General features: G+C 43.3%; 1 protein-coding gene across 1 annotated transcript in view; it reads right to left on the reverse strand.

Annotated features, from left to right (window-relative positions):
- Positions 1–282: 282 nt before the first annotated feature.
- Positions 283–22,624, reverse strand: part of ascc3 (activating signal cointegrator 1 complex subunit 3) — a 293,488-nt gene continuing 271,146 nt past the window's right edge. The window contains exons 39-44 of the mRNA XM_084052068.1: positions 22,345–22,569; positions 12,311–12,462; positions 10,217–10,373; positions 6,909–7,109; positions 3,815–3,990; positions 283–2,737 (exon numbers count right to left, since the gene is read on the reverse strand). Coding sequence (XP_083908194.1) covers positions 2,581–2,737; positions 3,815–3,990; positions 6,909–7,109; positions 10,217–10,373; positions 12,311–12,462; positions 22,345–22,569 — 1,068 coding nt within the window. The 3' untranslated portion in view covers positions 283–2,580. The remainder of the gene's footprint in view (positions 2,738–3,814; positions 3,991–6,908; positions 7,110–10,216; positions 10,374–12,310; positions 12,463–22,344; positions 22,570–22,624) is intronic.

Genomic DNA, 22,624 nt, shown 5'->3' on the forward strand with positions numbered 1-22,624 from the left:
AAAAGTTGATGACCGGCGGAATCTCCGGTAGGAGACTAAAAGAGTGTGTTACTGAGTCTCCTATTGACCGATGACCCGATCATCAATTATTGTCTCAGAAATGCGAAAAAAACAAAAAAGAAATCTCCATGAATTCAAGGCTTCATGTATGGGGTGTGTATAATTGATAGAAAATAAGTACGTTTTTGGGTGGACTACTCATTTAAAACCTGTTAAAAAAATAATTTGTCGGTGGGCAGTGGAAGAAATATTAAGGACAGCAGACACGTGTAAATCCTCTCTGTGAATTTGTTTATTGTCACAAAAAAAAACTAAAGTTGAGTTGGAACTGGAAGTCACTACTACTGACCTAGAGAGGAGTTACTAGAGAGAGGACAGAATGACTGGCACTCAGAACTGAAGGAGAAAAACAACATAGGATTGTGTCTTGCACGGTTGTTTCCAAAACAACAACAAAAACACTGGTGCATCTCACCAAATAAAAATAAAATTAAAAAATCAAATATCTTTTTTTTTTTACCAGTTCCTATAAACAACAGTATAATTTGTGTGTGTTGCCCAGTCTCGTGCTATACCTCCGTTATTTGGTCTATATGGCAGTTTGATCAGTTTCTAGGGCAGTGGTTCTTCAACCTTTTCAGGCCGAGATCCCAAAATAACTGGGGTCCTCAAAATAATCACACGTGAACTGGGCACCCCCCCAAAATAATTATATTTGAACTGGCGACCCCCCCACCCTGACAAGCTTGGAATTGTATATAGGAGTTAAGGCATTAGGCTACATTTAATTTGACTCGGTTCCACAGATACATATTGTGAAAATAGCCAGTCTACAAGCTCACAACGCCTTGCAACGCGAGGCGTTGTGAGCTTGTAGATCGGCTATTTTAATTCTTTTTGCCTCTTTCTTATATAATTTGACAATTTGGCTAATGTTTGACCAGTTTTTATATTGTAGTTTGTTCATTACTTTTGATGCAGTAACTGTATTTTTTCTTTTTTTTCAATTTAAGGTCTTAAAGGTCTTAAAAGTCCTTAAATTGTCACTCCCCCCCCGGGGGTCCCGACCCACAGGTTGAGAACCACTGTTTCTAGGGAAGTCTCGAAGGTGGGGGAAGGAGAAGATAATATTTCACAAAACAGATGTGACAGTTTGGCACTCCTGAGTGTATGAGCCCCACAGCAGGAACCATGTTTTACACACCTGCACAGAATTCCACTCCCGGCAGCCTAAATAAACTCCATCTTTTCCGTTTGACACAGTGTAAGCCATGTTTTATCCCCCCCCACCCTCTCTCTCTCCTAGTCGACACGCAAACATTCTTCTTCTTCTCCTTCTTCATCATCGTCGTCTTCAACGTCTCAATAAAACATCTTATCTGGCTCCACTCTAAAATCAATATGATAAGTAAATCAAACCCATTTATCGTCATGTTTCAGTCAAACCCCGGGCTCCCCGCCCAGGGGATTTCATGGACCTTTCATAGCTGTCCAAAGTTACTTTGAGTGATCTGCGAGTGAGAGGAGGCAAAAATAGATATTTATTGAATTATCAATGGTGATGCAACTTGCTTATATAGCGTACAGCCTTAGCCATAGATTGGTCACGGCTGTCTTGATCTATGTCCGTCTATCTACTTTCCTTTGCAGGGTTTTCCACGGCATCAGTGGTCGCTCTCTATAAGAGCGCTAAAGTGCAGTAGAAGAGCCAAGGCAACAAAACCCACCAAATACCACATCCCTTTGGTGTCGAACACACATGAAGGGAAAATAATAGCCAGCACTCCGAAGATCTTTCTGGTAGTGTGTGTATCATATAATATACACACTGAGGAAGGCTTTGACGCCAAAACGTGTCCGTATACGCTGTCCGTGCATCTATGAATTAATCCATTAAGACCGGGAACACATCTCTGTCATTTTTAGATTTCTGTGACCATTCAAAACATAGTAGATATACAAGCTCATAGCACGGCACTTGTAGATCTGCTATTTTTTGAAAAATCATTGAATATATTTTGTAACTGTCAAATGTCTCAACAAATGTCTATTTGGCCGCCGATCCCCATCAAAATATGTTGTTCCCCTCAGAAGCAAAGATTTTTGCTAAAAATGTATATATTCAAAGATTTGCACAATGCAAGTGTTCTTTCCTAAATAATAGCAAAGATCTACAAGCTCGTATGCTATGAGCTTGTAGATCTGCTATTTTTTAAAAGCCAACGAATACAAAATAACGGTTATAGCTAAGATCTTAAAATGACACAGATGCGTTCCCAGATTGAATGGGTTAAAAGTACCAGAAGGTACTTTGGAGTGCTGGCTATTACTCTCTTCTAGTTGTGGAATCTTCGTTGAGCCGTTGCACCCGGCAAACCGCATTACATACAGTCTGAGTGGTGCTCGTTTGTTGTGTCTACGTTGAACACACATGATGAACGGTCTCTATCGAGCTCTCTCGTCATCGCAGCTATAGACCTCTCCTCCACCACACCAGTCTCCCCCCCCCCCACCTTATCCCATTGAAGTAGACGCAGCGTGAGATCGGGGTGGCGGTGGAGCCGACGCCTTGTTGTTGTGTCATTGTTTGAGGGACGTCGAGTGGCTCTTGGCGTCCGCAGACACCTCGGTGTTGACCTGGGCGGCGATGCTGGCGGGGGTGACGTTGAGGTGGATGTCGTACTGCTGGTCCAGACCCAGGTAGCTGTCACTCATCAGGTACAGAGTGTAGATACACCTGCAAAAAATAAAAACATCACATGACAAAAGGGTCAGGAGTAGATTCTCAACCTGTGGACCCACCCGGGGCCCACTGGTGGGCCGTGAGGATATTGCAAGTGGGTCCCCAACTAACCCATTAATTAAGACCTGAAGAGGATTCTACAAATGTCTTCAAAATCCTAACAATTTTCGGAAATATACTTATGTTGCTATAATATCAGTGGTGCTCAGACCTTTTCAAGTCAAGGGCCCCCGAAATTATATGTATTTGGCCGCCGACCCCCATCTCAAAATATTTTTTTCCGGGGACCTTCGTGAGAATCAAAGATTTGAGTTAAAATGTTTCGCTTTAAAAGATATACATATTCAAAATTTTGTCTCCAGATTTTTCAAAAATAGCAGATTTTTGTGTGGAACTAAGTGTCCCCTTTAAGCTGTGAGCGTATAGATCTGATCGGCTGTTTTTAATAATGTTGAAGATCCGCAGCAGCAGTCTAGTGGGAAAGAAAGAAACGGACGCGTTTCGCGGCACGCAGGCCTTCCTCAGGGGTACGCGTAGGAGCTAACGCTGAGGAAGGCCTATACGTGCCGAAACGCTCTTCAACATTGTTAAAGACTCTTAAACTTCTTCAGAGAATGCAGATGTTTTGTTCCTAACGTAACTTGTGGAGGGAAAACAACGCATTTCTATTTGACTTATGTCTTACTTTCCAGTGTTCTCTGGGGTGTAGAAGGAAAAGTAAGGGTGTTTCTATTTGACTTATGTCTTACTTTCGAGTGTTCTCTGGGGTGTAGAAGGAAAAGTAACACGTTTCTATTTGACTTATGTATGTCTTACCTTCCAGTCTTCTCTTCGGTGTAGAAGGAAAAGTAACATGTTTCTATTTGACTTATTTATGTTTTACTTTCCAGTGTCCTCTGCGGTGTAGAAGGAAAAGTAAGGGTGTTTCTATTTGACTTATGTCTTACTTTCCAGTGTTCTCTGGGGTGTAGAAGGAAAAGTAGGGTGTTTCTAGACTTAAGTCTTACTTTCCAGTCTTCTCTGGGGTGTAGAAGGAAAAGTAAGGGTGTTTCTATTTGACTTATGTCTTACTTTCCAGTCTTCTCTGGGGTGTAGAAGGCCACGGAGTAGGCGCTCCGGTTGCGCACGTATCCCACCCGTTTGACAGCCAGCAGCTCCCTGCGGTCGACTTCTCCCAGCACCAGGAACCAGCCCTCGTCTTTCACTTTAGGGAACCTGGGGGCCTGGGCCTTACTGTCCTGTTTCCTCTGGAGATATCAAACCAAAATTATCACATAAATACGTCTGAAGAGATACTAGGTGAGTGAGGGTGTATGAATACAAATGAAGTTGTTGCAGCCATGTTGTGTATCATCACCAGGGTGGGTGAGAGATACAAGTACTAAAAAAAACACACCAAGAAAATCACATGTTGCATTTGTGTATAAAGGATGAATATGATATCGTAGCTGTCGGCCAGAAGCACAATGAGGTTTCCACCCGACAGAGACAATGTGTGTGTGTGTGTGTGTGTGTGTGTGTGTGTGTGTGTGTGTGTGTGTGTGTGTGTGTGTGTGTGTGTGTGTGTGTATTTGTGTGTGTGTGTGTGTGTTTGTGTCAGTTTGTGACAAAAGTAGGGCCGGGACTTTATCGCGTTAATTTCGATCAATTAATTACCAAAAAATTATCGCGTTAAAAAAATTAACGCATTTTAATCGCGCCTATTTTTTCACCGCGGAACGTTTCTCACTGGACGAGTTTCACACGGACCTATTATCCAGCGCACCAGGTTGGTGCGCTGGTATTATCGGTCCGCCTGAGAAGCTGTCTGAGAAGTGAGAACGACGTGGTTCTCACAACAACAGAGCAGCCACTGAATGAAGACGTGCCGCATAGCCTGCTTGATAATGTTGGCTGGGCAAATCAGAATCTGTAATGGATGCCGCCCCCCGCGCGTGCGTTTGTCCCGTTTGGGGGGGGGGGGGGGGGGGGGCGGCGGTGCGCTGGGGGGAAGGGGGGGGGGGGGGGGGGGCACGATGCGGTGCGGGTCACATGCGCGCGATTTTTTAAAAATAATTAATTAAACGACTATAAAACAACTAACAACAACACACTCTACCAGCCTCCAATGGTGGAAAATAGCAGATCTACAAGCTCACAATGCCTTGTGCTTGTAGATCTGCTATTTTCACATGGTTACTGTATGTTTTATAATATTAATCGAAATCTACAAAGTAACTTGTAACTGAAGTTTTAAAATAAGTTTAAAAGTAAAATATTTGCCTCTGAGATATAGTGGAGTTACTGGAGTAGAAGTAAAAGTATTAAAAAATTGGAAATAGGCGTATTCGAGAGTCAAGTGCAAATACCTCAATTGTACTTAAGTACAGTTCTTGAGTACATGTACTTAAAGACGTTTACCAAAATCCATTTGAAAACATTTTTTTTCATTGATCTCAGGTCAAATATTGATGTGCGATTAAAATGCGATTAATTTAGATTAATTAATTACAAAGCCTCTAATTAATTAGATTTTTTTTTTTAATCGAGTCCCAGCCCTAGACAAAAGCTTTTAGTCAAAATGCTAATCTTAAGAAACACATGTTGATACACACAGGAGAAAGGGCTTCAGTTGTACATTTTGTGGCAAAAGCTTTAGTCAAAATGCTAATCTGAAGAAACACTTGAAGATTAAACATTAAGATGAAAAGCTCCCCCCTCGGACATACCTGTAGACCACACCAGGTACAGATTACTTTTTTGTTGTTGCTCTCCCTCATGGAGCTACCTGTGGATTATACCAGGGTCAGTCCACCCTTAGGTGAACACGCACTGACCTTCTGCACCTTAATCCCATGTATAATGCACAAACCTCTTTTTGTTTTTTTTATTGCGCTTTTTTCTCTCTAAGCACCTTAGCATCTATAAGTATATCATGCACAGTATACATACATTGCTGCTATGCTCAGGCACCTTAGTTTGTTTCTTATCTCAGGTACTTTGTAAATATGTAGATAACTTGTTTTTGGCCTTCTATTGTTCTCTTGTTCGATCTCCTTCCCACTTGCCCCCTACCCCTCTTCTTCTTCTCTCTCCCCACTCTTCTTTCTACGGAATTTAACGTTGCGATGGGAGTGATGTACAAAAACGAATTTCACCCACTTTTATACCTATACTTGATAGTTGATTAATCGATTAATTGATTAGTCGTTTTTTAATACTTTCTTCCATCTCCTGTAAAATCGAGATGTAACCCTTTAATTCTGCCAGGCTATAACTTTCAACAACCAGTAGCCATTTAGCCTGTTCAGCCCTCAACCTCAATAACCTGAAAAGGCTGTTCTCTCTGCATGTCTGCATGCTGCAAACACACATTTCACCCATTTGTTAATTAAATCAACTAATCAATTAATGGAGAATTTCCCATGACTGTTAGTCGACTAAGAATGTCTTCTGTACAGTGTTTCCCAAACAGTGGGTCTGGACCCATTTTTGGGTCGCGTACCCAATGTTATGCGTCGCGAGTAAATATACCTTTTTTAATATTTCAAAATATTTCCCCCACAATAAAAAACATGAATTATTTTCATAAATAGAAAAAAAATAATTCTAAAGAATTTCATACATAAAAAAAAATAAAAACTAGAAAATGTGCTCAGGTCTCTGCCAGTACTGTTCCTGATTAATCCTGTCTTACCTCACTTCAAAAGATATAAATGATCTTTTGAAGTGACACACCTATTTATAGGGCTCTATTTCATCATGCGTCTCGCTAGCCAATCAAAGCACACCCTTTCAACATATTGTCACGTGTCACGTGAAGCTTGACCAATGTTAGCTTGGTGGACACACGGAATGACGAGAACGAAAACATAGTCTCCTGGCGGAGACAAAAAGTGTTTAAAACCCCAAAATTAAGAAGTAGTGAAAACAACGTGTCGCGGCGCGTTGTGAGCTTAGTTTGGTTCCCCAAATTTCGGTTTTGGATTTCGAGCAAAACACTTTGGGAACCAATGCAGTGTACATGTGCATTGTGCATCTGTGCTCTTGTGTGTGTGTGTGTGTGTGTGTGTGTGTGTGTGTGTGTGTGTGTGTGTGTGCGCGTGTGCGTGTGCTCTCGTGTGTGTGTGTGTGTGTGTGTGTGTGTGTGTGTGTGTGTGCGCATGTCATGTGCAGTCTGGCTGACCCTCTGCTGTCCCATGGTGACTCGTCTCAGGGACACCTGCAGGACGTACTCCTGGTCGGCGTGGACGTCCAGCCAGCTCCTCTCCTCCCGGGGACCGCCCCTCGGGACGGGCCGCTCCGTCTGCTCCCGGCTGTCCTCCCACCAGCCCTTCACGCTCAGCCCCACCTCCACCACGGGGAGGTGGCTGAGGAACGACCACGCCTGCAGGAGGAGGAGACATGAGGAGGAGGAGACATGAGGAGCAGAAGAGGAGAAAGAGGTGAGACACACACATACACATGGAAATGGTTCCATGGGAACCGTTGAGAGGGAATCGTTAAGGAACCGGAATCGTTAAAATCCTAAAGCAGGGGTCTTCAACGTTTTTCAGACCAAGGACCCCCTAGCTGAGAGAGAGAGATAAAGCAGGGACCCCCTTTATCTAGTATAAATTTGTGTTTCGGATTAAACCTTTTTTTTAGCGGCGCTAGCCGCTATCCTGCTCTATACCTGACTTTGTCCGTGTTCACTGTCAACGTTCTGATTGGTCAGACCCGTCAACGTTCTGATTGGTCAGACCCGTCAACGCTCTGATTGGTCAGACCCGTCAACGTTCTGATTGGTCAGACCCGTCAACGCTCTGATTGGTCAGACCCGTCAACGTTCTGATTGGTCAGACCCGTCAACGTTCTGATTGGTCAGACCCGTCAACGTTCTGATTGGTCAGACCCGTCAACGCTCTGATTGGTCAGACCCGTCAACGTTCTGATTGGTCAGACCCGTCAACGTTCTGATTGGTCAGACCCGTCAACGTTCTGATTGGTCAGACCCGTCAACGTTCTGATTGGTCAGACCCGTCAACAAAGTGATTGGTCAAGCTTCACGTGACACATGGCTATAAACACATTATAAACACATATCAATGACATAATGTGTCAAAGGCGCCGCTACCTTCACACAGGGTGTGATTTTTTTACTTGGTCTGCTCTTTTTTCCCTCTACACCTATACGTCTTTGCCAAAAATAGCCAATCTACAGGCTCACAACGCCTCGCAGCGTGAGGCGTTGTGAGCTTGTAGATCTGCTATCTTTGCCTAAAGTTCTCCTCAGAAAAAGGGATGCTAGGGTTCAAGTGGTTAATGTAAAAAAAAAAATCATATCACACAAAGAGAGAGAGAGAGAGAGAGAGAGAGAGAGAGAGAGAGATAGGCGATCTAAGAGGGAGTTCTTGAGTAAGATGGACAGATCTATCAGCTAAGTCTCTCCTGTTTGATAAAAGCTTGATTCATTCAAATAGACGTTATCCTCTGGTCTTAGGTGGCCCTTAAGCTTTTTCATGGTGAATTTAACATCTGGTTCCAATGGCAACACAAACCCCCCCCCCCGACCCCCAAAAAGGGGGGATATAGGGCATGAAGCAGAAGGAGGTGAAGGGGGCGAGAGTGAAACAGGGGGAGAGAGAGAGAGGGAGAGCGCATAGATGCTGGAGCGTGTGTGTGTGTGTGTGTGTGTGTGTGGACTTGTCTTTATATACTTGTGAAGACCAGATGTCCCCACAAATATAGTAAAATTGGAGAAATAGATATTGAGAGGAGTGTGTGTGTGTGTGTGTGTGTGTGTGTGTGTGTGTGTGTGTGTGTGTGTGTGTGTGTGTGTGTTGCACTGGCGGCAGGGAGGGGAAAAGCCTCTCCGTTTCAACCCGGCGAAAAGCTATTTATGTGAGGATTACTCTCCCTGAGCCAATCAGACGGAGACGCTGCTGCACATCTAATTATTTAACCCATTCAAGCCGGGAACGCATCTACAAAATGTCTTCTAAATCAGTTCTGAAGAAAAAAAAACATATGTGGCCATAATATCAGTGGTTCTCAAACTTTTTCATGTCAAGGACCACCCAAAATTATACGTATTTGGCCGCGGACCCCCATCTGAAAATATTTTTGTTCCAGGGACCCTCGTCAAGAGATTTGAGTCAAAAATGTTCCCTTTAAAAAAACATATATATTCATAGATTTGCACAAATTTAAGAGCTGGCACAGGATTTTTCAAAAATAGCAGATCTACAAGCTCATAGCGCGGCACTCGGTGCCGCGCTATGAGCTTGTAGATCTGCTATTTTTGAATAGCCCAAAGTATAAACTAATGGTTACCGCTAAAAATCTAAAACGACACCGATGCGTTCCCGGATTGAAGGGGTTAATTAGAGCGGCCTCCGCAGCGCGGCGGGCCGGGAGGCCGAGGAGCCAGTGGAGGTGGACCGGGGAGGTGGTGGTGGGGGGAGGGGGGTGGTGGCGGGAAGGGAAAGAGTGAGGGGGGGGTAGTGGGGGACAGTGGGTGGTGGATGTGGTGGTAGGGGGGGGACAGACACACTGATTGGGTGAGGCCAACGGGGCCCCCGCCGCTGTGCCCGGACACTCTCATTACCGCCGCAATTAGCACTTAGATTGGGAGCTGTAATAAACCCTGGCCAGCCAGCGCACACACATGTAATTGGTGGATCCTTGAGTTATCTGGGACCCCGCCGCCGCCGCGGGCGAGACTGTAGCTCGTGGCTCATCACACACGCACGCGCGTACGTGTGCATGCACACACCACACACACACAGTCCTGTCCGTGGTTTGATTATCTGTAGTGTACGGTACGGTAGCGTAGCATTAGCTGCAGACCATGCTATAGCTATATAAGGATCTAAATAATAATAATTAGATGAATAATAATTAGGTGTGGATATCGTTAGTAGCTGTACCGCCGCTTTCCTAGTGTGAAACAAGCTGTGAAGCAAATACACACTCATACACTTATATTCCAGACTGAGAGGCTCTTTTTTTTCATTTGAGCTAAAAAGCATTATTTTACACTTTAGCTATTCAAAAATATCAGATATACAAGCTCGTAACCGAGTGCCGCGCTATGAGCTTGTAGATCTGCTATTTTTGAAAAATCTTAAAAATGTGTGAAAATCTTTGAATATATATCATTTTAAACGAACACTTTTATCTCAAATCTTTACTTCTGGGGGTCCCTGGAAATATTTTTTTTTAGATGGGGTCCGCGGCCAAATACATATCATTTTGGGGGTCCTTGACATGAAAAAGTTTGAGCACCACTGATATAGAAACATACGTTTTTCAGAATACTGTTGGGATTTAGAAGACATTTGTAGCATCGGCTTCAGGTCTTAATGGGTTAAGTGAGACGATGCGTGAAAGGTAGACTTACATGGCCAGAATTGTACAGAGTGTAGTTCGGGGTCCCAAAGATAAAGACGACGTTGACGTTGGGAAACGGTGGGCTACGCGACACTTACAGTATGTGGAGGGAAGGTTTACCTGGCTGATCTGATTGGGCTGCAGCTCCTGTCCCAGGATGGCAGCGAACGTGCTCTCCCTCCCGTCGCAGGCGGCGATCAGCTCGGGCAGCCCTTCGATTGGTCCGTTGAAGCCTCCGGCCCCGCCCCTCATCGTCCCCTTCTTGTTAGCCCACCGCCTGTGGAGAGTAAGGATGGGGCAATAATGGTTATGATCGTTTCTCTTGATAAAAAAAAAACTTTCACAATAATCGTATCGTCGTGAGCTCTTAGATCGGCTATTTTTGGCGAACGTTCTCCCCAGAATAGGGATGCTGGGGATTCAAGTGGTTAACAAAAGTGGAATTTAAAGTTTTATGCATATTTTGATAATCGCATAATCGTGATGTTATTTTCATAGCATCCCATCTCTAGTTATTGGGGGGGGGGGGGGGGGGGGTGGGGGGTCGGGTCATGTGACACCACCCATCTGAACAGAATCCTGCTCCGCTGCTTCCTGCAGCTCGGCGCCGCAGGAAGCGGCGCGTCTCGCCTCATCTCTCCGTTACCATTTTTATTGAGTTTGCACAAAATGATTCTTTCACTGCGGGACGCGGCCCAGGACATCCATGTGGTGTTTGCATGAGAGAGAGAACACATAAGGCTGCTTGGAATGTTCAATCAGACCGCGTGTGTGTGTGTGTGTGTGTGTGTGTGTGTGTGTGAACTTGTATTACTATACTTATGAGGGCCAAATGCCCCCACAAGTATAGTAGAATTGAGAGAATTTAGAAATAGACAGATTCAGGTTGGGGTTAGACTTTTAAAGGTTAGGTTTAGGCGGTTAGGGTTGGAGTTCTGCCTCATTTTATAGTTGGTTGTGTGCCGGTGTCATGCACCGGAACACAGCTTCTATTCAGTGCATGTCAGCAGCACGCAACTACAGTATGTACAACCTGGGCTTTAGGGATTAGCGCTAAAATGCTGAAAAGTTAAAATTGACATCCTAAAATGTTGATGTTGTCCATACAAGTATAATATTACCAACACACGTGTGTGTGTGTGTGTGTGTGTGTGTGTGTGTGTGTGTGTGTGTGTGTGTGTGTGTGTGTGTGTGTGTGTGTGTGTGTGTGTGTGTGTGTAATGTACTGTATACAGGTTGTGAGGGTTCGTACAGTGTCACTGATGATGCTTGTTGACGACAATAATGTTTGTCTTGACTGTGTCAGTGGGATAAAGCCAGTACACTGAACAGCAGTGTGTGGATCACAGAAACACATGTGGCGCCCTGGCCTGGTCCACCGAAAACACACTTTTATACAACGCGGCAGTGTGTTTGTCAATACAGCCAGAACACCACTGGGCCAGCTCCAGGACAAGCCCACATCAACACCATTTCGTTGTCGCTGGTCGGGCAGAAACCTCTTATCTCCATATTCTAACTTTTTGTGTTTTTTTCGTAATTTAAGGCCCTACTTGATCATCTATACAGCGTCACATGAAAGCATCTAAAGTAGCAGATCTACAAGCTCCTTTTGAGCTTGTAGATCTGCTACTTTTGCTATTTTTGAATTTAAATCATGGAAAAGTCACAGTTTTGGGGACATATGAGTTTTCCACCCCGACGGAGAGACGATTTGAAAATGACATGGGGAGAAAAGCCCCGAATATAAATAAAACATGACGAGGTGTAATTCCTCCTCATTCCAGAAACAGCTGGGCGACGAGGAGGGAGGCAGAGCACTCATCTATTTCAACACAGTGAAATCCTCAGTGGTCATTTATCCTTTTGTGACGCTGAGAGGGTACAAACGTACGCTTTTTGTACGCATTTCTTTTTAAAGATATTTCTGGGGTATTTTCTGCCTTTATTGATAGTACATAGTGGAGATAGACAGGATACGGGGGGAGAGAGAGACGGGGAGTGACACGCAGCAAAGGGTGTCGGGATCCGGATTTGAACCCGCGGCACGCTGCATTAGAGCCTATATGTGGCTTAATAATTAACGCACACTACCCAATTAAACTACTCACTGTTTTTATTGTTGTTGTTTTTGTGTGGCCCCCAGGAAGACTATAGCGACTCCAAATATCCAAAAAAATAAAAAAAATAAAGAATATAGGTGCTGCTGCTCACCTGAACAGGTAGAGCTCCTGCTGTTCGATGTGGGGCAGTGTAAGCAGGGAGGAGTCGCTGAGCCACCTGCCCTGGACGATCATCTGCACCAGGTTGCAGATGCCCAGGGCCGTCACCAGCCAGCCCTCGTTGGCAGCCACGTCCAGCATGGCCTGGAGGACACACACAGGGAGAGTAGAAAGGACGCATACAGTTTAATTCAACTTTCTGATGCAAGTGTAGCAGAGTGGCTCAGAGCCTCTGTCTGATGATCAAAAGCCTAATAATTCCCCAAATTGTATCCATAAAGGCTGGAACAGAAGAAAACATGGAACTTATGCATAGTGGCACTGTGATGGATCATACCAACTTGCTCTTACTCCTAAGCTTTGAGTTTCTTTCTATTGTATATATGTATATCACCTTTTCTAAGTTAAACATTCAAGTCTGTCTTCTGTCTTCTCTCTCTTGAAAATGACTAAACTGTACTTTTGATCAGTCATGTATACAGTGTGTGGTTTATTGTTTATTTATCATTTATAAACGATTGTAACTTAAGGCATATGGAGAAATAAAATAAACATTGATCCCCGTCATTCTGAGTGCAACCCTTTCACCATCAACGCTGTCAATGTTTGTTATGTTTTGTGAGAACAACGAAACCAGCAGAGTCAGAGCGCGGTGGTAACAAAAAGACAGATCAGATCCCCATAGACTTCCATTAGAAAATGAAAGTTAAAAGATTTCAAAAAAGTATAAAACACAATTATGTGAACAAAAGTGGCTGTGTGCACAAAGTGGCTGTGTGGCATATGTGCACAAAGAATATGGAACCGTAAATACATGAGACATGATATTCACCAGCCGACATGCTGCGTGTACGCACGCACACTCACACACACACGCACACACACACACACACACGCGCGCGCACGCACGCACGCACTCACGCACACACACACACACACGCACAGAGACAGCGATCTCTCCGGTAAGGTCAGAGTTGGCAAAGCTCAGCTGCACTCTAACAAACTTAATTAATGTAAAAGTCATTTCCAGACAGTAAGTATGACTAAAAAGGACCTTGAGTGCACAGGCAAGCACCCGGCGGAGTTAATCAAAATGCTAATTCAGTACAAATTAGAGGAGTGATTAACATTTCACAGTAGCCGCTCAAAGGAAAATTGATGACAGAATATGGCTGATGTCACAACGGTGCCGGGGGTCCAGTGGAGAGGGGGGGTCCAGTGGAGAGGGGCCTGAAGTGACGAGGAGGACAGCGGGTTCATTCATCTGAAACACTCTCATAGGAAGAGAGGTAAAACAGCTATTCAAACTAATGCATTTAATCCATCAAGACCCGAGGCCGATTCCACAAACGCTATCTAAATAAGCAGTTCGCACATTTTCACGATTTTTCAACAAATGTTCAAAAATAGCAGTTGTACAAGCTTGCAGCTGTAAGCTTGTTTATCTGCTATTTTTTGAATAGTCAACGCAACAATCTAAAATTACACAGAGGCTTTCCCGGTTATAATGGGTTTAATCGATTATGGAAATGAATTTAGAAAATAATCAATTTTGGGGCATGGACTTCTTTTCTTTCTTTCAAAAATAGGGAAAGTAGCAGATCTACAAGCTCACAATGCACCGCAATCGGACGTGTTGAGATCAATAAAATTAGGCTTAAGTGGTTAATCAGACTAATTGATTCAGTAATAAAAAAAATCCATTCGAATATTTTTTATGTTGATTAGTTAATATACATAAAAGACACTTCAATATTATTTGATTAGTCGATTCATTAAAAAAAATCTCGATAGAATAATCTCTAAGAAAATTATCGATAGTTGCTGCCAACTTCTATGTCCATAGCTGGCTGAGATGTTTTTTTAGTTTTTTTCCCTACGTGGCATTGTTCCACATTTCCGAAGGCTGTACAGTATATATATCACTCCTATCCTTGTTTTATTTTCAGGTATTTCAAGTATTAACCACAAGCGTATCCTGACAGACTGACATCTGTGCAATTTGGAACAGGACACACCGCAGGTTTTGGATGTAGGTTCATGAGAGAGCCAGGGGTCATGGAATCTACGCTAAAGGAAAAAGGGTAATCTTTCACTTTGCACAAAAATGACAGCCACAAGCGGCCATTTGGGGTTTCTAGATAGTTGAGATTTTAACGGATTAAGGGGTCAAGAACTGTACAGCAATTTTCAAGGATTATGTTGTGAGAACGCTTCCATATCGATCAACATAAATAGTTTCACTGACAAGTGGTGTAGTTAGGTGTGATGTGCATCTAGCTTTGTATTGACATTATCATGTGGTCTTATCAGTCAAAGAGGAAGATGTTCTGGTGTTCTTTGATGGAGTTTGAAAAGGAATATCTCATGTCCAGAATGCCTGGTGTTACAAAAAGAGAGATCCATTACACAAAGGTACCACCGAGAGCATCCTGAAACGCATGGCTGCATCACTGCCTGGTATTTGGAACTGTACTCGCCTCACCAGCTGTGGAACAACACAGCTGATGAGTTGCTGAGGGGCCGTGCATAAAGCTTAGCGCAGTGGTCCTCAAAGTGGGGGTCCAGGGACCGCCAGGGGTCCTCGAGGGGGTCCCCATAGGCAGCTAATTATTAGCAGGCAAATGGACCCGTACAGGTCTGAGAGGGTACAAATGGAACCAAATGGGTTCATTTGTACACTCTCATGGGGGTCCGTGACCTCTGATGCGCAGCAAAATGGGAGTCCTTGAAATTTTATATAATCACAATTATGTTTGCATAGTCATAATAAATTCCATGTTAAAAAATGACAAAAATAGTGGAAATAGTCGATCTATAAGCTAAAAGAATGTCAAAAATAGTGGAAATAGTCGATCTATAAGCTCAAAAAATTACGAAAATAGTGGAAATAGTCGATCTATAAGCTCAAAAGCTTTTGAGCTTATAGATCGGCTATTTCCACCATTAATGTTTATTTTTAAGTGTAAAGTAATTAAATATGCGTTATTTGTCATATCTGCCCTATGCAACTTTTGTTTACGAAAGCTAAAAGCCAAACAGAATTGTAATTTTTATTCATAATGTTCCATTATTTTCAACGACAGAAAAACAATGAAATCGTTAATAGCAATTATTTGAGTGATAATTAATCGTCAACTTAAATTTGTAATCGTGACAGCCCTATGGATGACGTGGATGTACGATATACGATATACGATATATCCTCCTCCCAGGATATATATGGTTGCTGTGAAATGAACAAAGTGAACAGCAGTGTCCAGTCAGTCAGTCCACTGCAGTGAGGAGGAGAGCAGGAAACCAGAGACATAAACACATGGAAGACGTACCATGCACAATCACTCCCAGATACACAGCATGGACTGGCTCTCTCACACACACACACGCACGCGCGCTCACGCACACGCACACACACACACACACACACACACACACACACACACACACACACACACACGTGCACACACACGTGCACACACAGTCTGTAGGCACAAAACAAAACACATGCATCATGCATGTACTGTAGACACAATAATGTGTGTGCGCGCGTGCACACACACAAGCTGTGGTGTAAAGTAACTAAGTACATTTACTCAAGTACTGTACTTTTTGAGGTATTTTTTACTCTCAGAGGCAAATATTGTACTTTTACTCCACTACAATTATTTGAAAACTTACTAGTTACTTTTTAGATTTAGATTATTATTGCAAAATATATATTAACCAATTCAGCCCTATATATATTTTGGCCATTTGAAAATAGAGCTTGTAGATCTGCTATTTTCAAAAGATTAGTCTACCTTTTATACATTTGAAAACTTGGGACATTCTGCATAATGACTACTTTCTACTTTTGGTACTTTAAGTACATTTTTAAACCAATACTTTTGTACTTTTACTCAAGTCAATTTTGAATTCTGGACGTTTACTTGTAATAGAGTATTTCTACATTGCAGTATTGATACTTTCACTTAAGTAACAAATGCGAGTACTTTTCCCACCACTGCACACAAGCGACGATGCACATGTACTGTAGTTACAAGACACATGTATCACGTAAGCAGACACAATGTTGCATGCACGCAAGCACGCACATACGCACACACTAAATGATGCACATGTAGGTTACAAACCACATCTGTAAAACATGCAGACACAATGATGCATACACGCAAGCGATGCATGCAACGTGTGCACATACACTCACGCACACACACACACACACACACACACACACACCCCCGTACGCACGCTCCCGCGGCGCACCCACCCACTCACTGGCGTAGTTACGGACAATGGCTCACAGGCCTCGCGCGGGTCTGCAAGCCATTGTCGGTACAAAAAACCTCTCCCACAGCAGAACCTCGCCAACAACCAAACGCTAACTAGCCCTTCACGCAGGCACACACTGTGGCCACACAGAAGCACCTGATATTCAGCCATGAACAATGTCTAGCAGACCCCGCGGCTGTGGGTCGGTTGCTTAAGACAGCCTCGGTTTAGCGGAGGGGGAGAGAGAGGGAGGGAGGGCGCACGGTTGTTAAGGGCAACCTTCTGAGCGCTGTCCTTTTTTTTTTATACCCTTTTTTTCTTTTTTTACGAGGCGAGCGAGCAGGTTGAGCCGCAAATCATTCCCACATCTCCCCGGCGCTGCTGACCCGCTCGGCGCTTATTTTACACACAGCCACGCAAGTGAAATCCTGAGTGTTAATTTAACCGCGAGTGCATATATACGAAATGGAACCAAAATTGGTTTGGAACTCCGAGAGTGTACAAACGGAACCAAATGGATCGGAGTTGAAATGTTTTAAACACATTTCACTGTGTGCACACTGGCTTCCACTGTGCATGTATGTTAGCCTTTGCTCACCAGGAGCATCGCAATACGACGTCAGCTTGTAGATTAGATTTAGCTAGATTCAAGAAGTTTTTATTTGTTGCTGACTCATACAGGTACAAGCAGCACGACAAAGTATAAAATAGTGTTTAGTGGTTAATCAGACTAATCTATTAACTAATTAGTCAATTACATATAATAAATCCATACACATTGTTACTTGATATACTGTATGAAAAAAAAAGAAAAGAAAAATGCGTTCGATAGATACAGCCCTAGAAGAGAGTGAATTCAAACGTTAACGTATACTACAGTACGTGCGTTTATGTGTAAGCGTACGGGGTGAGTGAGATGTATATTCCTCGCCATATCCTCACTTCATCCTTGTTACCGGAGCTTCAACTGTTTCTCATTTCTCATATTGCTCAAGTACATATAAGTTTGTGTTTTCATTTCCCCGGTGTGGTTCAGTGCTGTGGTACTGAGCAACATCCCCCCTTCACAAGCGCTTGGCTTGTGTCTAGAACTCCCCAAAGGATTCCACATTACAACACAAACACTCAATACAATGACAAATCTCGGTGGAAAAACACACCGACAAATTCAATTTGAAATTATTGCCGTTGACATGTTTTCTCTTTCATCGCGACAAAGGCTTTTTTTTTGTGTCCACCCCCTGCTGCTTTTGTGGGTTGCAAAATGCAAATCATCTGGTTTTTGGGGGTCCCTGTCATCTCTACTGAACAGTGGTTGGACAACTACTGAAGTAAAAAAGTAGCAATGCCACAATTTAGAAATACTATGTTACAAGTTAAAACCCCAAAACCCACAGTTGCCTTGAGATGGACCCCACTTGGGGAAAAGAAAGAGAAAGGGCTGACCAAGGAACACCTGGTGAAGTGACAGTGATGATGGAGCTGAAGGGGATTGGTCTTTTCCTGGGACCAAGCACAGGCAAACGCACCACACAGGGTTCAGTAGTGTATACGATTGTGGCCTTATATATGCCCCAACTGGCACGAAGAGGATAAGGGTTAATGTCGGGGAGAAACTTCTTATCTCCATATTTTAACATTTTGTGTGTTTTTTTTTCTGTGAATTAATGCCGTGCGGTCTTTTGTTCAACTTCAAAGGTACAGTAAAATCGCTGTTTTTGCTGGCAAGGGGACGGTAAATAATGAATTAATGCCGTGGCAGTGAAAGAGTTAACCACTTCAGTCCTATATACATTTCGGCCATTTGAAAATAGCCGATCTACAAGCTCACAATGCGTCACGATGCGACGCATTGTGAGCTTGCAGATCTGCTATTTTCCAAAGATTTTTTAGACATTTGAAAAACTTGTGAAACGGGATATTCTGCATAATGACTACTTTCTACTTTTGGCACTTTAAGCACATTTTGATACCAAAACCTTTACTCAAGTACATTTTGAATTCCGGACTTTTTACTTTGACTACATTGCAAGTATTGATACTTCTACTTTGAGTACTTTTTCCACCACTGCTTATACCTAGTTGTCTAACCGGTGTCGCACACCGTAAAATAGCAGATTAGCAGCGTTGTGAGCTTGTAGATCACCATTTATGGTGCATGACACGATGTGCAAACTGGTATAAATCAGGCATGAGTTTGTGGCGTTGCTGTTGTTGTGGGGTGTGTGAGTGACTGCTCTCCCTCAGGTCTCGGAGGTGCTCCGTCTCTACACAGATTTACAGGCTGTGTGCTTAGTCAGCAGGCATCAGAGGAAATACACCACTTTATGATGCATGACTTCAACATAAAGAACCAATTGGAAAAAAAGAAAACTGCAGTAAAAAATAAAATAGTGGCCAACTGAGAGGATTTTGTGTAAAGTGTGAAATGGGAATTAACCACTTAATGTCAACTATGTTCTTAGTTGACCAGGCTCTATCAGGGGCGTAGCCACGGGTGGGCATAGGTAGGCCTGGGCCCACCCATTTGGTTTTTCTGCCCACCCCATGTCCACCCCCAAATATGACTTTTTTTATGTCATATTTAGCCATTTTGATAACAGTGTATATGTAGGTACCCAAAATCCGTCACAAACCCGCGAAAAAAAGTATCAAAAACCGCTAATAATCGCACATTTTCGCGCGCATACGCCCAGCCTCGGCTAGCGTTCTGGCTACGCCCCTTGGCTCTATACTAGGTCAGCTCCTTTTTTCCCCATCTACACCAATTCTCTTTGCAAAAAATAGCAGATCTACAAGCTCACACCACGTCAGGCTGTGATGCTTTGTGAGCTTGTACTGTAGATCTATTGTTGCAGAATATTTGCCACAGAATATGTATGTAGTACGTCATATGTATTAGTATGACGTATGTAGGGTTCAAAGTGATTAATCATTGTGTGTCCTGAGCGTATTCTATAGAAGAATATATATGAAGTTAACCGCCTTATTTTCGAAAAGGTTTTGACATGGCCAAAATCGGGACGCGAGGGTTAAAGTGCTTAACCCATTAACATTTGGGAACGTATCTTTTGTTCATCGTGAAAATGTTTGCAAATCTTGGAATATATATTTTTTAAAGCGAACATTTGTAAGATATTTTGTTCCAGGGACCCCCAGAAGCAAAGATTTGAGTTACAAATGTTTGCTTTAAAAAAAAAAAAAAACACTTGGTGCGTACAGTATATCTGCTGTTTTTGAATAGCCAAAGAAATCTAAAATGACAGAGATACGTTCCCGGATTGAATGGCTTAAAGTAAAGGCAAATGCAGAAAACGGTTTAATCCGAAAGAAAGTACATTTTGGAAAACGCCATCTCATATTGTTTATTTTGACTTTTCCCTACATATTTCATCTCTCTCACCGGCTATACATCTTATTATAGTCTCGGTGCTAATCGATTTGTATGCAGAACGTGAAGCATCGCTATGTCTCTCTTGTCTCCTCCCTATAGCTCTGGGGGTAACGCATGATAGCGTTGTTTTCCTTTCCGTTTTGGGAATGACAGTGATACCGCGTGACACCTGGAAATGCATTCAGAAGCTCGGCTTCCAGGGAGCACAGACAGAGCCTCAATGTGATGTACAGACAGACGGGGCTGCTGTTAACCCATTAAGACCTGGAACTGTGTCAATTTTAGATTTGAGCTAAAAAGCGTTATTTTACACTTTGGGCTATTCAAAAATAGCAGATATACAAGCTCATAGCGCGGCACCGAGTGCCGCGCTACGAGCTTGTAGATCTGCTATTTTTGAAAAATCGTGAAAATGTGTGCAAATCTTTGAAATATATATATTTTTAAAGCGAACATTTTTAACTCAAATCTTTGCTTCTGGGGGTCCCTGGAACAAAATATTTTGATGGGGGTCCGCGGCCAAATACATATCATTTTGGGGGTCCTTGACATGAAAAAGATTGAGAACCACTGATATAGAAACATACGTTTTTCAGAAAACTGTTGGGATTTAGGAGACATGTAGGTATCGGCTTCAGGTCTCAATGGGTTAAGGAGGATAACAAAGAGCCAGGTTTGTGCCGCGGCGGTGGTTGCGGTGGCGGTGGTGGTAGTGGCGGCTCGCCGACTTTCCCAGGAGGAGAGCAAGTGCATTTTGTGTGATTTACTACCGAGGGTGATTTCCCCCAGGCCGCGGCTGTGTAATCTGAACCCTCTCATCACATATCGTTGCTGTCGGGGGGGCAGAAACCTGCTATCTCCATATTCTAACTTTTTGTGTTTTTGTAGCAGATCCGCAAGCTCGAAACACGGCGCGAAGCGACGCGTTTTGAGCATTTTAGATCTGCTACTTTTGCTGTTTTTGAAACCTGAAAAGTAACCGTTTTTTGGATATATATGAGGTTTCCAACCGACAGACAATATCTTTCTGAATGTGTATATACACACATTCAGGTGTATATTTGTGTGTGATTGTGTGTATAAGTATGAAGTCTTGAATGTAAATATTGAATATTTTTGAGTGTTCGATCAGAATATCGAACATGCAGAATATTTTTGAGTGGTCATTCACTACGAACTTTGCAAGTGATGTAACTAACTTAAACCGACATGTATAAAGGATAGGCATAAATAAGCTTTGACTACAGCCTATGCCTTTTCGTTCAGACAGGAATGTTGGATTACAGTGTGTAATGTTTTGTGATACTGTTGCTGTGGATCAAAAAAAAAAATCACAACGTCACGCCAGCCATTGCCCGCTTTAGCAGCCTCTCTCTAAAACCGAACCTTACTGACCGACCGACAGTGTTGATTTCTACGAAAAATGTTCGTCGACTACCTTTTTTCACTGACGAAAACGAAATAAAAACGAAATAAAAAGTACGCTATGATGACTCAAACTAAGACTAAATATATTGACAATTTAGTCAACAAATAAAAACGACTAAAATGTTAGACAGGGACTAGTGGAGAAGAGATCCAGTAGAACTAAAAGACAAGTCATTTTATGGTTGGTTGCGTGTGGGTGGTGCGCTCTGAAAATAGCAGATCTACAAGCTTGTAGATCGGCAATTGCAACCAAGTGTAAAATCAGCCATTACGACGCCATCAAGGCACCGCCAACGTACATTATAGTCGACTAAATCAACTATAGATTTAGTCGACTATAATCTTATATTTAGTGGACTGAAACTAGACAAAAACTAAAACATTTCAAATGACTAAAATATGAACTAAATCATTGGTTCTCAAAGTGGGGTCCGGGGACCCCCAGGGGTACTTGAGGGGGTTCCAGGGGGTCCCCAGCTAAATGATGGACAGGGACCAAATGGACCCTTATGGGTCTGTAACTCTGAGAGTGTACAAATGGAACCAAATGGACCCTAACGGGTCCATTTGGTTCCATTTGTACACTCTCAGAGTTAAATTAACATTGATTTTACAATATGAATTGGGGTCCCAGAGACATACATGCCATTAAATGGGGGTCTGTAGCCCTAATGCATGTCAAACTGGGGGTCTTTGAAATTAAAATGGTTGAAAATCACTGCTAGAGAGACGTAACAATCTTCTATTATGGGGGTCCCTGGCTTATCTTTTCAAATGGGGGTCCGCGGGCTAATAAATGTCTATTTGGGGGTCCTTGGCACGAAAGAGTTTGAGAACCACTGAACTAAATGACATTTTATTCAAAAGATTATCAAAATTTGCTGTCAAAATCAACACTACGGACCGACCAACCGGAACGAACGAAACCCCACCTGGCAGACGCGGATGGCGTTGTCCAGCACGGTCTTGGTGTCGGTGGTGTAGTCGGTGCAGGGCAGCGGGCCGCGGCCGAAGTGGGCCTGCAGCAGCAGGTGGGCCTTGGTGTGGGGGCTGTCGTAGGAGTGGGGGTTCACAGGCAGGGGGAGCTGCTGGGCCAGCTGGCTGTTCAGCTGGTCCTCGTTGTGCCTGACGGGCAGCTCCGCGTACTCCTCCGCGTCCTGAGGGAGGAGAGGGGGAGAGGAGAGGGGGAGGAGAGGGGGAGAGGAGGGGGAG

The sequence above is a fragment of the Gymnoscopelus microlampas genome (assembly GCF_963454915.1).
Source record: "Gymnoscopelus microlampas genome assembly, chromosome: 3".
In the NCBI taxonomy this organism is placed as follows: domain Eukaryota; kingdom Metazoa; phylum Chordata; class Actinopteri; order Myctophiformes; family Myctophidae; genus Gymnoscopelus; species Gymnoscopelus microlampas.